Raw genomic sequence first — 15,731 nt, 5'->3', positions numbered from 1 at the left:
ACCCCCATATCCAATCTTTAGGAAGGTCTAGGGATTCGAACTCAGGTCCTCATGCTTGCTGGGCAATGCTCTAACTACTGAGCCATCTCTTCAGCCTTCTCCCTGTTTTCCCCTCCCTTCCTTTCTCTTCTTTCTTTTTCCCTTCCTCCCTCCCTCCATTGCCCACACACACACTCGAGACATCTTGCTGTGTTGCCCAGGCTGGCCTTAGACTACTATTCTCCTGCCTCAAATTCCACATGTATTAGGATTACAAGCATGAGCCATCACATGTGGCTCACCTCTACCTTCCTTCCTTTCTTCCTTCCTCCCTCCCTCCCTCCCTCCCTCACTGTCTTTCTGTCTCTCTCTCTCTCTCTCTCTCTCTCTCTTCCTTTCTTTCCAAGACAGGGTTTGTCTGTGTAGCTTTGGAGCCTGTCCTAGAACTTGCTCTGTAGCCAAGGGTGGCCTCAAACTCAAGAAATCCACCTGCCTCTACATTCTAAGTGCTGGGATTAACGGCGTGCACCACTATCCCCTGCTCACCTCTACATTTTTTTATTGATTTTTATTGAGCACTACATTTTTCTCTGTTCCCCTCCCTGCCTCTCCCCTCCCCTTCAACCCTCCTCCAAGGTCCCCATGTCCCAATTTACTTAGGAGATCTTGGCTTTTCTACTTCTCATGTAGATTAAATCTATGTAAGTCTCTCTTAGTGTCCTTGTTATTGTCTAAGTTTTCTAGGATTGTGATTTGTAGGCTGATTTTCTTTGCTTTATGTTTAAAAACCACTTGTGAGTGAGTGCATGTGATAATTGTCTTTCTGTGTCTGGGTTACCTCACTCAAAATAATGTTTTCTAGCTCCATCCATTTTCCTGCAAAATTCAAGCTGTCGTTATTTTTTTCTGCTGTGTAATACTCCATTGTATAGATGTACCACATTTTCCTTATCCATTCTTTGGTCAAGGGACATTTAGGTTGTTTCCAGGTTCTGGCTATGACAAACAATGCTGCTATGAACATAGTTGAGCACATGTCCTTGTGGCATGATTGAGCATCCTTTGGATATATATCCAAAAGTGGTATTACTGGGTCTTGTGGAAGGTTGTTTCCTAATTTTCTGAGAAATCACCACACTGACATCCAAAAGGGGTTGTACCCTTGCATTCCCACCAGCTTGCATTCTCACCAGCAATGCAGAAGTGTTCCCATTCCCCCACAACCTCTCCAGCATAAGTTGTCATCAGTGTTTTTGATCATGGGCATTCTTACAGGTGTAAGATAAAATCTCAGAGTTGTTTTGATTTGTATTTCTCTGATGACTAAGGATGTTGAACATTTCCTTAAGTGTCTTTCAGCCATTTTAGATTCCTCTGTTGAGAGTTCTCTGTTTAGGTCTGCTCTCCATTTTTTTTTTATTGGATTATGTGATCTTTTGGTGTCCAATTTCTTGAGTTCCTTGTATATTTTGGAGATCAGACCTCTGTCTGATGTGGGGTTAGTGAAGATCTTTTCCCATTCTGTAGGTTGTTGTTTTGTCTTACTTACTGTGTCCTTTGCTTTACAGAAGCTTTTCAGTTTCAGGAGGTCCCATTTATTAATTGTTTCTCTCAGTGTCTGTGCTGCTGGGGTTATATTTAGGAAGTGTTTCCCTGTGCCAATGTGTTCAAGTGTACTTCCCACTTTCTCTTCTATAAGGTTCAGTGTGGCTGGCTTTATGTTGAGGTCTTTGATCCATTTGGACTTGAGTTTTGTGCATGGTGATAGATATGGGTCTATTTTCATTCTTCTACATGTTGACATCCAGTTATGCCAGCACCATTTGTTAAATATGCTTTCTTTTTCCATTTAATATTTTTTGCTTCTTTGTTAAAAATCAGGTGTTCAAAGGTATGTGGATTAATATCCAGATCTTCAAATCGGTTCCCTTTGTCCTCCTGTCTGTTCTTATGCCAGTACCAGGCAGTTTTCAGTACTGTAGCTCTGTAGTAGAGTTTGAAGTCAAGGATTGTGATGCCTCCAGAAGTTCCTTTATTGTATAGGATTGTTTTGGCTAGCCTGGGCTTTTTGCTTTTCCATATAAAGTTGAGTACCATTCTTTCAAGGTCTGTGAAGAATTTTGCTGGGATTTTGATGGAGCTTGCATTGAATCTGTAGATTGCTTTTGGTAAGATTGCCATTTTTACTATGTTAATTCTGCCTGCCCAAGAGCATGGGAGATCTTTCCACTTTCTGGTGTCTTCTTCAATTTCTTTCTTCAAAGATTTAAAGTTCTTGTCATACAAGTCTTCCACTTGTTTGATTACCTCTACATTTCTTGATGATTTAGTTAGAGGAATGTTTTCTGGACCCCTTAAATGTGGGTCAGGTTGACTAAAGTTTATGAGAAACTTAGTCCACCACTGTCATCTCCAAAATATTCTGATTCCCTCTATAGCATGCCAAGTAAATTCTAGCATTTCAAGATTATTAACTATGGGCCTATGGGCTGCTACTAAATCTTTTTTTTTTTTTTTTTGAGACAGGGTTTCTCTGTAGCTTTGGGAGCCTGTCCTGGAACTAGCTCTTGTAGACCAGGCTGGCCTCGAACTCACAGAGATCCACCTGCCACTGCCACCACCGCCCGGCTCATTATTAAATCTTTTTTTTAAAATATTTATTTATTTATTATGTATACAATATTCTGTCTGCATGTATACCTGCAGGCCAGAAGAGGGCACCAGATCTCATTACAGATGGTTGTGAGCCACCATGTGGTTGCTGGGAATTGAACTCAGGACCTTTGGAAGAACAGGCAATGCTCTTAACCGCTGAGCCATCTCTCCAGTTCCTCGCTATTAAATCTTGATGGCTTTAATTAACTAAACTAACAGGCGATTAGTGCCCCTCCCAGGTGCTGGAGCCAACATATTAAAGCCCAAATCTTGGATGTGCATCCATGGAAATGAACTTGGAAAACTCAACATTCCAAGGGTCCTATGTGCTCCCTCTTCTCTCCTTCCCTTTCCCTTCCCTCTCTCTGAGACAGGGTCTCATGGAGCCCAGTCTGCACTCTAGCTTGAATTTTTCACTCTCCTGCCTCCATGTCCCAAGTGCGAGAATTACAGGAAGACAGCACTGTGTCTGGTTTTATGTGGTATTGGGGACGGAACTTGTCGCTTCATGTATAGTAATGCTCTAGCAGTTCACTTACTCTTCTGAGTTTATTCATCTCTGTGTGTATGTGTGTGAGTATGTGTGTGTGTATGTATGTATATACATATGACAACATATGTGTGGAAGTCAGAGGACAGCTTATACCCAGAGTTAGTTACAGCTTTCTATCTTGTTGGAGCAGGGTCTCTCGTTTTTGCCACTGTGCGACACATCTAGATCTACATCTCTACATGTATGATATAGGACACAGATGTAGATATGCACATTTATGACACAGATGTAGAGCTGTAGATATAGACATGTGATGTCCCTGACCCATCTCAGGGTCCCAGTCCTCACTAAGTTTTATCTTTCTTACTTTTGCCAATGAGATCTGGAAGACCAGGATCCCAGGAATCTCCGGGGACTAAGATGGGAGGTGGCGGGTTGAAGACCTTCCTGAGTTATACAAAGAGATCCTATAAAAAGAAAGGTGGCAGGAGGGGAGGCTGGGGAGATGGCTCAGAGCCTAAGAGTATTGGCAGCTCTTCCAGAGGTCCTGAGTTCAATTCCCAGCAACAATATGGTGGCTCACAACCATCTATCATGAGATCTAGTGCCCTCTTCTGGCATGGAGGTGTACATGCAGGAGGAACGTTGTATACATAATAAATAATCTTTAAGAAAAATGGAGGTGGGGTCATCTGGAAGAACTGAGCATTTAACCAGCGCTGGAACTTGGCCGGCTTTCAGTCAGGGGCCATCCCAAGCTGCCATCAAGACACCCCAGGTGTACCCTCACATTACAGATGTGGCATACCCCTCGTGTGTTCCCCTGTGAACACCAGAACAGGCACCACGGCCATGCAGAGCTGGTCACGATACCTGCGCTGCTTTCCTCACAAAGAATGAGACCGCTAGTCATATGCTTGTCCCCTTTTAAAATGTGGGAAGTCCCACCCTGACCCCGCTTCAGGTCTGCCCTGGAAGGAAGCTGGTCTAGCACTGGTGAGGAAGGACAGGAAGCGGTGACACAGGACACTGGAAATCTAAGGAGGGCTTAGTAGTTGTGGCGCGCTCCTTGACCAGCAAGCAAGAACGACCACGAGTTGAGGATTCTTCCCAAATCACACTTTATTGGAGCCTCTCGGTTGAAGGGAGAGCGGGGAGTGAGAGAGGGAGAGAGAGAGGAAGAGAGAGAGAGAAAGCAAGAAAGAGGAAGCGAGAGAGAGGGGAAAAGCCAAGCAGCAGCTGCTTTTCTAGGTTGGAGGTACTCGGATACTGTCCTGATTGGTGAATACCATTCTGCTGGTGCTTGGGGCCTCGTGATTGGCCAGGAACAAGGCTCAGTTGTGCAAATGCAGGCAAAGGGTACTCAGCCCCACGCGGCAACTTCAAAAGGATTTGGTTACCTCCAAGCTGTAGGACCGCCAGCGCCATTTCTTAATGGCGATGTCCTGACGGCTCCTTACAAGTAGTGTCCTTTGACAGTAGTGTGGGTAAGAGAACTCCCCGGAGGCAATGGAACACAGGAGGGAATGGGAAGGGAGAGTGTCAGAGCTGTGAGAGTGGCTGCCACCGACGTGACCCTCCCGAGGAGGGAAACAGAAGGAAATCTGGTGACACCCTCTTTCGCCCACGTTCTCTCCCACCTCTTGGCCGGACCCCAACACCAGAGGGCAAGGAGTACACTGAACCAAGTGAACGTGTTGGGTCCAGAAAGTTGGGCGAACTGGGATGGAAAGAGGGCTTCCAGGGCCACAGGAGAGATCACCAAGGACACTTAATTATGGCCCTTCAGGGCTGGAAAGATTGCTCAGTGGTTAAGCGCTTTGGCTGTCCTTCTAGAAGCTCAGAGTTCAATTCCCAGCACCCACCTTGGCTAACAAACAAGGGCTCTGTCACCCTTGTATGGCTTTTTGAGGGCACTGCATGCATGTGGCGCACAGACATAGCTGCACATAAAATGAAAATAAAGGGAACAATTGAAAATGGCCTTTATCGAGCATCCACTGTGATCCTAGCCAATCAGAGGAAGCATACGGAAGCAGGTCCACTGGTCACAACGTCTGAAACAGAGATAAGTAAAAAAAATTGGCTCTGCTGGGTGGTGGTGGCACAGACCTTTAATCCCAGCACTTGGGAGGCAGAGGCACGTGGATCTCTGTGTGAAGCCAGGCTGGTCTACAAGAGCTAGTTCTAGGACAGGCTCCAAAGCCGCAGAGAAACCTTGTCTCAAAAAACAAAACAAAACAAACAAATACGCTTAAAAGTCATTATAATTCAGCCGGGCAGTGGTGGCACATGCTTTTAATCCCAGCACTGGGGAGGCAGAGGCAGGCGGATCTCTGTGAGTTTGGGGCCAGACTGGTCTACGGGGTAAACCATGAGAAGCAAGTCATGGCCTCTGTGTCAGTTCTTGTCTCCAGGATCCCTGTTTGAGTTTTTTTTTTGTTGTTGTTTGTTTGTTTCTTAAAGATTTTATTTATTTGTTTGTTTATTATATATACAATATTCTGCCTGCATGTTTCCCTGCAGGCCAGAAGAGGGCACCAGATCTCATTACAGATGGTTGTGAGCCACCATGCGGTTTCTGGAAATTGAACTCAGGACCACTGGAAGAGCATCCAGTGCTCTTAACCTCTGAGCCATCTCGCCAGCACCCTATTTGAGTTCCCATCCTGAATTCCTTCGGTGACGAACAGCAATATGGAAGTGTAAGGTGAATAAACCTTTTCCTGCCCAACCTGCTTTTTGGTCATGGTGTTTCATCGCAGCAATAGAAGCCCCAATTGAGACACGGGATCCCCAGAGCAAACTGGCTGAAGAGACTAGCCATATCAGCAAGCTCTAGGTTTGTTCGAGAGGCTCTCCATCATTAAATAAGGCAGAAGAAAGGTATAGAATGACTCCTGATGTCCACCTCCATACACATGTACATTGTGTGTCCTCACACCACACACACATTGAAAAAAAAATCAAGACTATCTCGTGGTATATTGTAAGTTCAAGGCTAGCCTTGACTACATGAGACCTTGAAAAAAATCATGGGGCTGGGAATAAAGTTGCTGAGTCGTCTCAGCCGCCTGCTGGCTTCACAGGGTGGCTTAAGGTGAGGGTAATCAGGCTGCGTCCTTTTTAAATTCGGCCAATTATGTGTTACTGATTTCTGGCGAGTGCCAGACTAAGCTGTTTATTATTTATTAACCTCTTTCAGTATGTAGCCCATCCAGGCTGACTCCACGACCTGGGCATATAGTATTACAGGCCACGGCATCCTGTTCAGACTGGCTTTGATGACTTTAGAAACCTGATTATCCGAGTCAGGATGTGTAGCTCAGCGACACTGCGGGAGATAGTAAGAGCCCTTGTCTCAATACCAAAACAGGCAACAAACACCCAAGCAACAGCAAAAAACCAAACCAACCAACCCGTGGGATTTGATCCTTAGTACCACAACTAACAAAAGGAGTATGAAGAGAGCACGCGGTTGGGAGCGGCAGACAGAATCACAGCCTGGACCACTGACTGAGGCCGTCTCAAATACAAACACTCAGCAGGTCCTGCTGCAGCCTGTGCCCGCGCCTCTGCCTGTGCAGAAGAAGTGTGATTTTCTTTCTCTTTCTTTGCAGAAGGGAAGTGTGATTTTATCTTTCCCTTCCTTCCTTCTTTCCTTCCTGGCATATACTCCTGGGATGTGAGCTGGGGGTTAACTGAGTCTGCAGCTTTGGCAGGAACAGCTCAGGTTCTGGAGGTCTAACCTGAGCTAGACTTTTTGGTACGGTCTGAGGTTTCCCCTCCCCTTTCCGCGAAGATGGTTGCTCCCACATCGCACGGAAGTGCTTGTGGTCCGGTCCCGGGGTTGGACTGGTGGCAGGACATGGAGCTGCGGGGTCCTGTCGGCAGCCCTAGCAGAGCACCGGCTTCCGCCGAACCGGCTCAGACCTCGGTGACCCTGGCGCAGCTCCTGCAGCTGGTCCAAGAGGGCCGGGAACCGCCGGGTCTGGAGAAACGCCACATCACTGCCACGCACGGCGAACCGACGGCGTCGCTGCTTCCGCGGAGGCCCAAGCCCTGGGAGGACGCAAGCTCGGCCGCCTCGTCCCGCAGCACCAACCTAGATTCGTGCTCGCAGTCTCCGACCGTGGGGGAGCCGGCCCCGGGCAGTCCAGCGACCCAGCGTGCCGGAGGTCCAGCGAGTTCCTGAGCTCCAGGGCTTTCGCAGCCGAGATCCGGAGGGCGTGACTGGCTCCTGCAGGAGCCTGAGGATCTGGACAGCTGCCTCCTTTACTCATCTGTCCGCATCTGTTCTGACCTGTCTCAGCCGTACCGTCTTCCCGGGAGACTCAATGCTGCCCAGGAATTTTGGTTTGGACGATGAATCTCAACTGCATACCATATTCTGTATAATTGAAACAAGTATTTTACCACCTGCTCACAGTAACGGGCTACCTTTTGATGATACTGATAAACCAGAGAGCCAAGTCATTTCTAATTTTGTGGTCGTTTGGGTTTTATGATAGAACTCGGTTTTCGAAATGATGCAAGTGAAATTCATACTTTTTGAGACACGGTTTCTGTGTAGCCCTGGCTGTCCTCAAACTCACTCTAGACCAGCCTGGCCTGAGTGATGGGATTAAAGGGGCGTGCCGTCACCCCCACTGGACCCCCTATTCAAAATTGAGCGACAACAAAACCTAGAAATCCTGCCTCTTAATCAAGCCCTGGCTTGGCACCAGGAACCTTACCTACCGAGCCATCTCCGAAGTTACAATTACAGTTGTCAACTGCCTTGTGGGTGCTGGGAAGGACCGCATCAATGCTCTCTACCAGAGCAATGAGTGGTAGGTGTCAGATGCTGGAGCTGGCTGAGGTCTTAGCCACTGAACCATGCTCAGGCTCCCTGAAATCTGTTTGAGAAAGGTCTCCACACAGCGATGGCTGACCCTGAACTCACTCTTGTAGACCAGCTTCTGCCTCCTGAGTGCTGGGATTAGGGTTATGCATTAGCACACCAGGCTTCCAAGAAGTCTTTTTGCTTTTATGAAACAGGGTTGTCTCTGTAGTGTTGGAGCCTGTCCTGGAACTCACCCTGTAGACCAAGCTGGCCTTGAATTTAGAGATCTGCCAGTCTCTACCTCCCAATTGTTGGGATTAACAGCATGTGCCACCACCGCAGCCCAAGTAGTCTTTTAAACAGGCCCAGTGACTCACATTTTCCACTTTCTAAAAACTAAAACCCAAATAGCAGCATGAAGTCTATCCACGTAGTTTAGTGACTAAAACAGCAGGGGCAACGTAACCCCCACCTGTCTGGGGCAGTGAGTAACAGGGACCAAATCTATTAACTCGGTGCCTAAATCAGGGCAGCCTTAAAGATCCATCCACTTGACAAACACCACCACTCTTGTTTTTTGAGACAGGGTTTCTCTGTGTAACCCCAGCTGTCCTGGAACTTGCTCTTGTAAACCAGGATGCCCACCAGCTCTGCTGGGATTGAAGGCATGCGCCACCACTGCCCATGGCTCTAAACACACTTTAGGTAACTCTGGGATGGGAGCACTTGCTACTTTGAGGACCTGGAGTGATCTCCAACACCAGGGGACCAGACACTTTCTGGCTGCTTTGGGTGGCACTCAAGGTATATATTCACACACAATAAACCTTAAAATAATCTTTTAATTATTTTAAAAACTTGCTTCAATTCTGAGCAAGGCAGACATTTGTGAAGATACTAGCTCCACTTTGTAGGCCAGAAACTGAAGCCATGCTCCCTTACTGTAGATCACAGGGCCTCACATAGTAGGCGAGCACTTCATATGTTCCCTCATTTAGTATGCTACACATGAGCATCTCCATGACTGCAATGCATTTTTGGTTACCTCATCTCCCAGTGCTCCACAGCAGAGTTAAATTGACCTCTGGCAGATTCTGGGACCCACCGACTTTGTAACCCCTATGTATTGAGGCACTGTTAAAGTTTTTCCCTTTTTCTAACTCAGCTTCACAGTGAGGTCCCAGGAAAGCTCAAGGGAAGCAACGGTTAAGAATGTGAACCCCAGTGTGGGTTGCAAGGAAAGGCTGATGGGGGGATTTCCAAGACACATTTTTGTTTTGAGGAGGTTGGGGTGTGTGTGTGTGTGTGTGTGTGTGTGTGCCCCTCTTCCTCCCAAGCACTGGGATTAAAGGGCTGTACCACCAGGCCCAGTTTAGCACTAGATCTGAACAGGAAACAAGCAAGGCTAAACTTTAATCTCTCTAGATCAGAATGCTCACTCATATGCATCCTCATGTAAGATGCCTGAGTGCCAAGAGGGTGTCAGGGTACAAATGCCATCACTGACTCAGGGACAGGCAAGCCTGACCAAAGCTGACACCGAAGTTGCAACATGGCCTCACAGCACAGACCAGCAAAGCTTTCGTTACCTTCCTAACTGCATTTCACGTCTGTGGTGTAAGTTCCCAGGCTGGGGGTGCACACACCTATAACCTCAGCATTAGGAGGATGAGGCAGGATTGCTATGGAGTGTAATAAGGTGAACCGGATTTACACAGTGAGACCCTGTCCTAAAAAAACAAACAAAGTCACCGGCGCTGACAAAAATACAATACAAAGTAAGAACCAAGACTCTCTTCTTCCAGACTCAAGTACGCCCCTGGGTCTGGACCATGGCCTTCTGAGAGCTAGAAGGGGTAGGAGGGGTGTTTGGATTATTTGCCCACCCAACATTAAACATCAAGATATCAGGCAGGACAAAGTAGGGCAACTCTTTCCTCCGTGGCCTGCGTTGACTTCAGAGGCAGGGGCAGCCACTGTGGAGAACATCCTTTTCCATCAAACTGGGCTGTGCTGAGGTTTCCAATGCTCATACCCTGCTATCTTTCTGCTGACCACTTCCTTCCAGGTTTTGAAGGCAGAAAATAATCTTCTTTGAAGATACTGATAATTTTAATAACAAATGCACACTTCCTATGCACTGTCTTCTGGAAATCCTGAGGAGGGAAACCACAACTGCATCAGGCAAACAATGGACCTGGTGTGGAGCGCAAGGGCAGCAGGAATACAGAGGATCAACTCAGGGTAAGATCCTTCCAACACAACAGCTCATTAGTCTGCAGGCTAAATGTCCTGTAACCTAACAGTCAAGGGTTCATGTCTTCATCAGGCGCTGACCCTTCCCAACAGGTCAACATGCTCACTCCCATTTGAACACAACTCTCAAGTACCGGCATACACAAGAAGAACTTGTTTTCCAGTGATGCAAGGACTAAGAACTTGCATCCATGGCTAGTTCTTGCCACTAATTGTAACTACAGCTCACAGAGGGACTTTTAATGGACAAGCATGACCCATCAAAAGTCAGACCAAGGGCTGACAAGATGGCTCAGTAAGAAAGGCTTTTTGTCACCAAGACAAACTGCTTTGATCTTTGAGGAATGGGAGCAAAGAACCAACTCCCCCCTCCCAGTCTGTTCCTGACCTCTACATGAGCACTGTGGGGGGCATGCGCAAAGGTATACACAGGGAGGAGGGGCAGGGAGGGAAGGAGGAAGGGAGGGAGCAAGCAGTCTGCAGCACAGTCGCACCTGGTCCCAGTTTAGTTCAGCTGGCGGATAAGCTGATTGATGCGTTCACCCCGATAGCCAGGAGAGCCCATCTCCTTGAGGAACCCCACTCTATTCTTGGCGGCATGGCGGGCCACAGAGAGGTGGAATGGGCACAGGAATGAAGAAATCGCGCGGAAATGCTTCCCCGGGAAGGCAATTTCATGGATGAGGTCTTCCAGGCAAATGACACCAAATCTCCCTGAGGAATAAAAGGTGTAGATTCCTTTGGTCACCATCAAGCCAGTGCTCGCCTGACAGGGGACTGTACAGCCCAAGAGCACACCCTGGTCAAGTCACAGCTGCCAACACCCCTGCTGGCCTCAGCAGCAGCACTCACCCAGGTGCTCCTCAATCATGGTGTTGTCGGTCAGAGGGACAGTTTTATTGTTAACTTTCGCTTGTCCACGTTTCAAGATGAGTTCCCGGACAGACTTCAGATTTGGAAATCTGTGTAAGGCACAATAGAACATCCTGCATTACACTGGCCACTCGGTTCTGCAGCTGGCTGAGAAGGGTCCTCTCACCCCAACTTCCCACAACCTGGGCTGCACAGGGAGTCTGAACTGGGTTTAGGTTGCCCAGAAATATCTTGACTCAATTAAAATAAAACAAACCAATCCACCTGCCAACTAGAAAACCTAGAGTGGGCCGGAGTATAAAATTAGACATTTAGATTTTTTTTTGAGACTGGGTCTTATTCTTATGGCCTTATGCTGGCCTCAAACTTGCAGCAATGCTCTTGCCTCAGTCTTTGGTTATAGGGATTACGGCCTGAGGCATCATGCTCTAAATTTGCATTGGTTTCTTTGAGAAAGAGTCTTATAGCATAGTTCAGGCTGACCAGGAATCCATAGCAACCTCGCAGCCTCTGCCTCCCAAGGGCTGGGATTAGAGGTGTGAGCTACCACCCAGCAAAGACCACTACTGTCACATAAGCACTGACATTAGTTAGGTTCGGGTGTTACCCTCTCTGCCCTTCACTTTATTTAGCTTTAATCTACAATTGGAAGTCCTGAAATGATTCTGTAAGGACCACCAGCAGCATCACTGCTGTCTCATATCCCAAGGTTCTTTATTTCTGGTGAGTGACCACAGCAAAATGCCCAACACAACACAAACCCTGAGAAAACAATACCCTGTGTGTCTTAAACACTCAAAGCACAAGGGAACTCACGTGGAAAACTGCACTCACCCCCAGGTCACATAAGGCTCCACTGTGCGCAGCATTCTTACAGTCTGAGGGGTGACATTGATAAAGACACCACTGAACAGTTTCTTCAGGCGAAGTTTTGCTATGGTGTCCTGTACCAATGAACTCACTCCTTCGATCCTGAAAAGAACAGTTGTCAGTTTTTTGTTTTTTGAGACAAGGTTTCTCTGTAGCTTTGGTTCCTGTCCTGGAACTAGCTCTTGTAGAGCAAGCTGGCCTTGAACTCAGTGACGCGCCTACCTCTGCCTCCTGAGTGCTGGGATTAAAGACTTGTGCCACCACCGCCTGGCCAGCTGTCAGTTCTGACTCCAGTCTATGCCAGTTTGTTTGGCAGGAAATCCAACTTAGAGCTCTCATGTACTGGAAGGCAGCTTGGAAAGAGACTATTTTCCCATTCTGTGGAGCAATCCCTGGATGCTACAGAACAGTCTCTGAATGACGGACTGGCAGGGGTTGGCTATAGAATTATGTGTTTATCTTAGGAAGCTGAATTGCTTTAATGGGTGGGTAGGAAAAAAAGGAACATGTTCAGATTTCCTTCTGACTATTGCCTATGGGGCAGAGTTGAGGGCTGACATCAGAAGCAGGGAAATCCAATCCAGGAAAGAGATTATGGGTAGTGGCAGGAAGGTTAAAGAGGACACAGGTCATAAATATTTAAATCTCAGAGCTTTTATATCTAGAGGCACATAGCTGTATTCATGGGGACAAATAAAAGGAAATATGCCCCGAGCAGCACTCAACTCCTAACCCTAACCCTCTGTGCTTCAGCGCTGGGATTAAAGGCACACGCCACCACAACGTGTCTTGTGTCAAGCTGCTGCTCCTGTTTTAGAAAGGGTATCTATCACTAAACACCCGACCTCCACCCTGAGCGTCTGTCCCCTAGATTAACCTACACTGAGTTCCCAGCACAGTCTGCTGGAGTAGGTCAAGCTTCATCGCCCGCCCACCTCAGGGACTCTACCTTTCCATGCGAATGACGAAGGCCAGGGAATGCTTATCAGGCACTTCCAACGCACGCGGCTTCACCTCTAGTCGGCGGACTCGCACAACGTCACGCTTCTGCCGCCAGGAATCATGCAGGAAAGATTCCAGTCGCTTAAACCTGAATTGTTTTGATTTTCCCTAAGACAGAAGACAGACATCACCATCTCTTCCACAATTAATCCAGAAGCCACGAAGAAACACTTTTAGCTGGGCACAGTGGCACACGCCTTTGATCCCAGCACTGGCGGATCCCTGAGGTCAGCCTGGTCTACAAAACGAGCTGAGTTCCAAAACAGAGAAACTCTGCGGCTCCCCAAAGAAAAGACACACTTTCATGGAGAAATCCAAGTAAAGATAGAACTAAGAAAATTTAGGTATTATGAAGAAAAGCTGTGGTAAATTAGTTTATATATATATTGGTAACAATTACTGTATTTATGAAACCCAACACCATATTAGGCATTGTTAAAAACAAGACGTCTTTTTTTCTGTCCTCAAAGCTTGTATATACAACACGCACAGTCCACACATACATATTCTAGAAAACATTAAAAATTGTTGGATACTTTTGGTTTGAGACAGGTTCTTATTATATAGCCCAAGCTGACCTTAAATTCTCCATCCTCCTGCCTCAACCCTCCAGAGTGCCGGGATTATACTAGTGTGCCAAAGTTGGCAATTTAACCCCAGTATTCTGGAGGCTGATGCAGACGCATCTGTCTGAAGCCAGCCTAGTCAAATGCATTTTCAAACCAGCCAAAGATGTACATAAAGAGACCCCGTTAAAGAAAAAAAACTCTGCCAAAGCTGGTCTCTCATCACTTAATTTTAATTCTGAAAGTCTTCACTTTCCCCTTAATTGGGATACCAGCATTTTGCTCACAGAAAGATATTGGGTAAATCTTCGCTGAATGGAGAGCTGGACGATATCGTATAGGAGAACAAATGGTGGTGGTGGGGGGGGAGAATCCAATGATAACAAATCTATTTCAACATGTGCTCAATAAAATTCACCCACTGCAAACCCCAATATCCCACACCCCCTGCTCCCCAGAATTACCTCCCTCTTTGCCAAAAGTGCCTGCTTTGCCTGGGTGGCTTTGAGAGCCTGGTAAGCCTTCCTCTTTTTCAGGAGATTTTCTGGAACCAAAGGGATCTTTTTTCTTTCTCTGATAAAGAAAAATTGATATCAAGGAAAATTATGAAAAGAACATTGAATGGCTTTCCAAACCATTGCAGGATCCTGGTCTTCCAGGCACGCAATCTTTTTGAGATTTTCCGGAGACCTATAATGCTCATTCGTTCCCAGGAAACCCTTGGTCTCTGGATTTGTATCAGTCCGGAGAGTTTTAACAACTGTGTCTATTACAGACACTAGCGGCGAAAAAATTCTAGTAAAATACGAAAAGGTTTGGGGAGGTTACAGATCCACAAAGGAGAATAATGAAAGTCGGGCCAGGGTGGGGAGAGACTTGAAAGTCAGAGGGAGACTTGGTGAGAGAGGGAGGTCTAAGGTGTAATGGGAGAATTTATGGTCAAGAAACACTTCACATGTATGAAACAACGGTGAAAAACACACTCGTGACAGCAAAGCCGAGCAAACCCACCCGGGCACTCGCCAACCACGCTCTCTCCCTTCCGAACCACAGTTTTCTCACTCGCTGTCCCAAAAGTCGCTGCAGATATCCGAACCTCGGTCGAGGCCGTGCCGCAGGCCCCAGCCCTACATTCTTGAATAATATGAGCCTGTTTTTTTCTTCCCACAACGGACAAGTGTCCTGTTGTAGCACTAGAGTATAAACAGAAAGGATGGAATCGGATACTCAAAGCCAACGCGAGGGTTTCAACAACCAAACACTTACCCATCCTCCGCCATCTTTCCGGCTCTACAGCTACTGCGCATGCACAGGAGGGAAAGAGAGGCCCGCTCTATGGCTCCTTGATCATAGAGATGCCGCTCTCGCTCACTCTGGATGACTCAGGCAGTCCTCGCTGTGAACTTCCGAGAATTGGTCTTGCTAGTCCTGAATCACCCACAAAAAATCCCAGTTTCCTTCGCAACCCTTCGAGGCTGTCTAGAATCTATGACATTCATCAAGAGCCAGCCCTTTTCAGCAAGGCTGCAGTGCCTGGAACCGGGTGCTAGGCTGTCAGCAGTGGAAACGCTTCCCACAATGCACCTGCACTTCCGTCGCCGACCCGGTGGAGGGGACACGCGCGATGGTTTTTTAGTCTGCACGGAGACTTGAGTTGAGAGACCGACTTGGTGCTCACACTCGGGTGGCGACTTTTTGTGGAGAATTTGGGGGAATAAAAAGGAGTCTGGGACGCTGAGCCTTTGCGCTTCCTACCTTTCTGCACCTCGGCTTCCTCATCAGGCTTTCCCCAGTAGCCGCTAGAGGGCCCTTTGAGATTTAGTGTTAGCACAGTGGCTGTGAAGTGGCCAACACAGATGTTACCGCCCGAAACTAGAAATACTTCATTTATCTCAAAACCTCTTGTATGCGTCTGCCACACGTCTAGCACAGTGCGTTTGCCTGTGCTATAGTCTATGACAATGCCATTATTTGACAGCACTTGGAGGCGTCACCACATTTACGATTTTTGCTTCTTGTTCCCTTAACTAGGCTGAGTGCTCTTTTCTTAGGTCCTGTGTCTCTTTTACACCACTTCACTACACGTGGGTCCCAACCTCCTATAACTCCATTTCCAAGGAAAGCGACGACTTCCTCTGGCCTTGGGCATCAAGCACACCGTGGCACACAGACCTACGTACAGGCAAAACATGAAATAAAGGATGCTGGGCAT

General features: G+C 47.3%; 2 protein-coding genes across 2 annotated transcripts; one reads left to right on the top strand and one right to left on the bottom strand.

Moving 5' to 3' along the window:
- Positions 1-6,473: 6,473 nt before the first annotated feature.
- Pex39 (peroxisomal biogenesis factor 39) lies at positions 6,474-7,610 on the top strand. The gene has a single exon (XM_048445339.3). The coding sequence runs from the start codon at positions 6,930-6,932 to the stop codon at positions 7,320-7,322; it is 393 nt and encodes a 130-aa protein (XP_048301296.1). The 5' UTR covers positions 6,474-6,929; the 3' UTR covers positions 7,323-7,610.
- A 1,166-nt stretch (positions 7,611-8,776) lies between these two features.
- Rpl7l1 (ribosomal protein L7 like 1) lies at positions 8,777-15,087 on the bottom strand. Its single transcript, XM_087897946.1, has 7 exons — positions 14,786-15,087; positions 13,984-14,092; positions 12,901-13,061; positions 11,916-12,053; positions 11,061-11,170; positions 10,703-10,922; positions 8,777-10,108 (listed from the first exon to the last, which is right to left on the bottom strand). The coding sequence occupies exons 1-6, from the start codon at positions 14,824-14,826 to the stop codon at positions 10,714-10,716; spliced, it is 768 nt and encodes a 255-aa protein (XP_087754072.1). The 5' UTR covers positions 14,827-15,087; the 3' UTR covers positions 8,777-10,108; positions 10,703-10,713.
- Between the last annotated feature and the right edge of the window lie 644 nt (positions 15,088-15,731).

This window comes from Myodes glareolus, chromosome 18, assembly GCF_982192425.1.
Source record: "Myodes glareolus chromosome 18, mMyoGla1.1, whole genome shotgun sequence".
NCBI lineage: Eukaryota > Metazoa > Chordata > Mammalia > Rodentia > Cricetidae > Myodes > Myodes glareolus.
This window is presented reverse-complemented; position numbering and strand designations above follow the sequence as displayed.

Bases quoted from the DNA above. Each gene is read 5' to 3' on its own strand.
- Pex39 (XM_048445339.3), top strand. From the start codon at position 6,930: ATGGTTGCTCCCACATCGCACGGAAGTGCTTGTGGTCCGGTCCCGGGG.
- Rpl7l1 (XM_087897946.1), bottom strand. From the start codon at position 14,826: ATGCGCAGTAGCTGTAGAGCCGGAAAGATGGCGGAGGATGG. The intron at 13,062-13,983 runs GTAATTCTGGGG...CTTCTGTCTTAG, and splicing joins CACTTTTGGCAAAGAGGGAG to GGAAAATCAAAACAATTCAG. The intron at 10,923-11,060 runs GTGAGTGCTGCT...TTTATTCCTCAG, and splicing joins CATGATTGAGGAGCACCTGG to GGAGATTTGGTGTCATTTGC.